Raw genomic sequence first — 4,088 nt, forward strand, 5'->3', positions numbered from 1 at the left:
CATTTGCATCAATGTTAATGTTGTTATATTCAGAAACATATAGATCTTTGGAAATATACAGGGAATATCTCTCACTAATTTGCAGTTTAATTGCACTGAATACACTGAATGACCCACGGTGCCAGCGACAGGTTAGACATTATTTTCTCCTTCCCATTCACGTTTCGCGCATACAGTTCGAAAGAAAGTCTTTTCAAAAAAGGCCGCCGATAGGTGGTGCTGTATACACAATGCACAGGAAGCCAATCAAGTCCAAAAGAATGAGCTCACTATTGTGCATGTTGGTATATGTAGTATTCGTTTTGTTCTTAAAACTACACATCCCAGAATGCAATGTGTATTGCTTTTGTTGCCGGAAAACCTATACGGAAAATGATTCACGAGGGTGATGGCCATAAGTATGTGCTATTTGTTGTTATAATTTCCTTATTTTGTGGCAATTTACACTCCTAAGATAGTACACGTTTTTTAACGCATTCTGGCTAGTTTGTCGTCTGATGTCTCTGGTGTAACGACTTCTGCATTCATTCAATGTTATCTTTGTTAGCCAGTTAGCTACTTTTGAGTCCTTGTTTTGATGTTAAGTTGTACCGTTATGTCCCGATTCTTTAAGACTGTTGATGATGTGTATGTCAAGTAAGTCGTGTGGATCGGGTGGGCATGTCCATTTAAAAATTTTTATAGCAATAGGCTAATATTTAGTTCTTTCATTGTTTGTAATTGTAAAATGAAACACGCAGATTTCTATAGCAATAGGCACTTTTCAAATATTTAACCTACTTCTTTCATTGTTTGTAATTGTAAAATGAAACTCTCAGATGTCAGCCACGAGCCATTAAGACGGGCTGTTTTGCAAAAGAAATTTATACACAACATTATACTAAGACTATCAAAGACAAAATTGGCATTATACAGTACTGACCAGAATCTGTCAGTGTTACACGTCGTAAGTAAGATACTACCACCGAAGCACTGATTAGAGAGAGTGAAGCTTTTCCACAAGGACTGCCCAGTTGTCAGGTTGTCTTAATCACACAGTTTTAAAGTCATCCTCTTTTCGCTGAAGATATTTCTCTGTGACAATGAATGTTTCCTAATGTGGAGGCATCTGTTTGAATGATTTGATGAATATACGATATTAATCAGGTGAATGGAACGTTCTCATATATAATCAAATCCTCTCTACTAGTAACCCAGATGAGGAAGATGAGAAGGAGAAGCAGGAGGTAACTCAGCCCGATCCACTGCTCAGGTCCCCGGCCACTGCTGCTGAGCGCCTCCTGCAGGCAGAGCTGGAACTGAGTGCCCACCTGCGTGACCTCACATTTGGACCACATGTGCGCTACGTTTACAACCCGTTGGAGTATGCATGGGAAACTCACCGCTGCTTTGTTGAGACGTACTGCCACGATGGACACACTGTTCTCTTTCTGGGAATGAATCCAGGGCCTTTCGGCATGGCACAGACTGGGGTGAGAGTAGCACTTCCTTTACCAATGTGAATGTGTCTGACCCTGACATCAGTAGTCCGATAATCCTTCCTGTGTTCCGCGGGTTTTGGGGGGGGGGGGGTGAATTAAACATTTTCATTAGTTAGAACTTCAGGAAAGGGAAATGAGGAATTAATCAAGAGTTCAAATAAAGTGTCATTGTTTCATGGAATGCATAGTCGCCCCAAATCTTTACTACTTCCCCTCCTCTAACTCAGCTATTTCCCCTTTGTTAACGAATGAACTGACCTAATAAGGAGAACAAGTCCACTGCCAGTCTTCTCCATCGAGTCAGGGTTGTACAAGTTTAAAAGTACAACACTGATTGGCAGGACATGTCTATGCAGGGATTTCTGCAGTTGTTGAATAGATACTAATGATTATTTGTTTGCTTTTGATAGATAAAAGACACACAGACCGTGGGTGGAATGCTGTGTAGACAGAGTCCAGACAAGAATGTCTGATGGATCATTAATTAGTCATTGTTAAATTAAATTGTTGATTTTTATAGTATTACTGCTGCCTTTTGCCATGACATTTTTGTGTTTCAGTTTGAGGAGAACTTTGGTTTTGAGTAGTTTGTTTGAGGCTGTTTTATTTCTGTTTTTTATCTAGGTCCCATTTGGTGAGATAAAAGCTGTTCGTGATTGGCTGAAGATAACAGGAGAGGTGGGACATCCACCTAACGAACATCCCAAAAGGCGAATCAGGGGCTTTGCTTGCACCCAGAGTGAAGTCAGTGGTTCACGTTTCTGGGGATATTTCCAGAAACTCTGTGGCAAACCAGAAAAATTCTTTAGTCACTGTTTTGTGCACAACCTTTGCCCGCTGATCTTCATGAATGAATCGGGCAAGAACCTCACGCCTCCTGAACTGCCCGCAGGCGAACGAGACGCCCTTCTTGCCCACTGTGATGGCAGCCTCTGCAAAGTTGTTAAAGCACTTGGTGTCTCCATGGTGATTGGAGTGGGCAGAGTTGCTGAGCAGCGAGCTCGTCGTGCTCTCTCTGAAGCAGGCATCACTGTTAGGGTGGAGGGGATCATGCATCCCTCCCCCAGGAACCCTTTAGCCAATAAGGGCTGGGAGGAAGTGGCCAAAACCAAACTAAACGAATTGGGTGTCTTGCAGTTTCTCACCACATGATTGCTGCCAGCCAATTAGACTCAATAATGATACCTCCCTCTGTAATTTTAGATTTTTTTTTTTTTACTTCTGTTTATGATGCTTAGCCGCAGTGCGCCAAGTAACTGAAGATACACATAATCTGTGCAGATTCAGTTTTTTTTTTTTCCCCTGTTTACTAACTTAATTTTGCACTGTTATGAGGAAAAAAAGAGAAACAGTTGGCAGTTGCATCTGTTGAAGCTCAGATGTTGGAGGCTTTTGTTGAAACCACAAGGGCCTGACCTTTTATAAAAGGAAATTTCCAGCAGTAATCACAAATTTTTGATAAGAGCATCAGACTCTGCAGTTATACGAAAAAAAAAAAGACTTTGTCTTCTCTCTTCCAGTCTGAAGCTCTCTGACATTTTGATTTTGTAAATGGTGAAACAAACCACAAAAGTAGCAGCATGTTATCACTCCCTCGGTTTGGAATTAGGCCCGCGGGTCTACAGGTACACTTCAGTAGTACCCTGCAATGCAGGTCACATGACCTAACCCAACAACTGTGGTTCAGTTTTTCTGTAATGCCTTTCAGTTATGTATCTTTTGTGATGCATGTTCAATGTACAGCATGTAGGAACACAGCTGCAACACGGTCGTTTTTGTCAATGATGTTTTTTTTTCTCTGTTTTATACATTTTACTTCTTTTGGAGCATATGCACTTAGACAAAAAAATGCAGGTTACTGGGGGTGTAGCAAAAAAAATGTCTTTCTCTTAATGAAAAAGCATTCATAAAACAAGTTCAGAACACTACGAAATATCAAATGACAGAATACAAATCACATGTAAGGGTTTGACATAGACTTGAATGTCAAAATGGCCTTGAATAAAATTTTATTCACAAGAGAACACTGAGTGCTTTGTCAAGTTATTATTATTTTTTTTTTTGACAAAACAAGAAAGAGACTGAGAATGAATCAGTTTGGAAATATAAAATGGAAAATTGAAATCACGGTTCAGTGAACCGGCAACGCGTTCATTTCGATCTTCTATCTAGCTTTGTGTCACTTTTTAAAGTTCATTTTGAAAAGTTTTTTTTTTTTTCCCCCAAAAGCATCACGATGATGTGAAACCTTGTTCTACAGCAGCATCTTGTTTGTTCACCTGGCTGATGATCCAGAGCCCTGTAGCAGTCGTTTCTCGCCCTCTCCTTTGGCAGCAGTGGAAGAGCTCTGTTGTTAGGTACTGCTGCTGCTGCTGCTGTTCTCTCTTCCTCTGATGATGAATGGGTTGTACTCATCTGCTCTACCTCTCTACCCCAGGGTGCAGGTGTGCAGAGACCAGCAGCCATCTTAGCACTGTCTGCAAGACGGTGTGTCTGGAAAAACGGTGATGAAGCAAGACTGTGTGTCTGTGAGCTTATGTAGTCCTACATGCTCTGCTTCATTTGATCAGACCACTACACCCACTCCTTGCTTGTGGGTTTTTAATG

General features: G+C 41.1%; 1 protein-coding gene across 1 annotated transcript; it reads left to right on the forward strand.

Annotated features, from left to right (window-relative positions):
• Positions 1 to 362: 362 nt before the first annotated feature.
• Positions 363 to 2,633, forward strand: smug1 (single-strand selective monofunctional uracil DNA glycosylase). The gene is made up of 3 exons (XM_030778246.1): positions 363 to 398; positions 1,190 to 1,472; positions 2,106 to 2,633. Exons 1-3 carry the CDS (start codon positions 373 to 375, stop codon positions 2,631 to 2,633), a joined length of 837 nt encoding a protein of 278 aa, XP_030634106.1. The 5' UTR covers positions 363 to 372.
• Positions 2,634 to 4,088: the final 1,455 nt, after the last annotated feature.

The sequence above is a fragment of the Chanos chanos genome, chromosome 6 (genome assembly GCF_902362185.1).
Source record: "Chanos chanos chromosome 6, fChaCha1.1, whole genome shotgun sequence".
Lineage (NCBI taxonomy): Eukaryota > Metazoa > Chordata > Actinopteri > Gonorynchiformes > Chanidae > Chanos > Chanos chanos.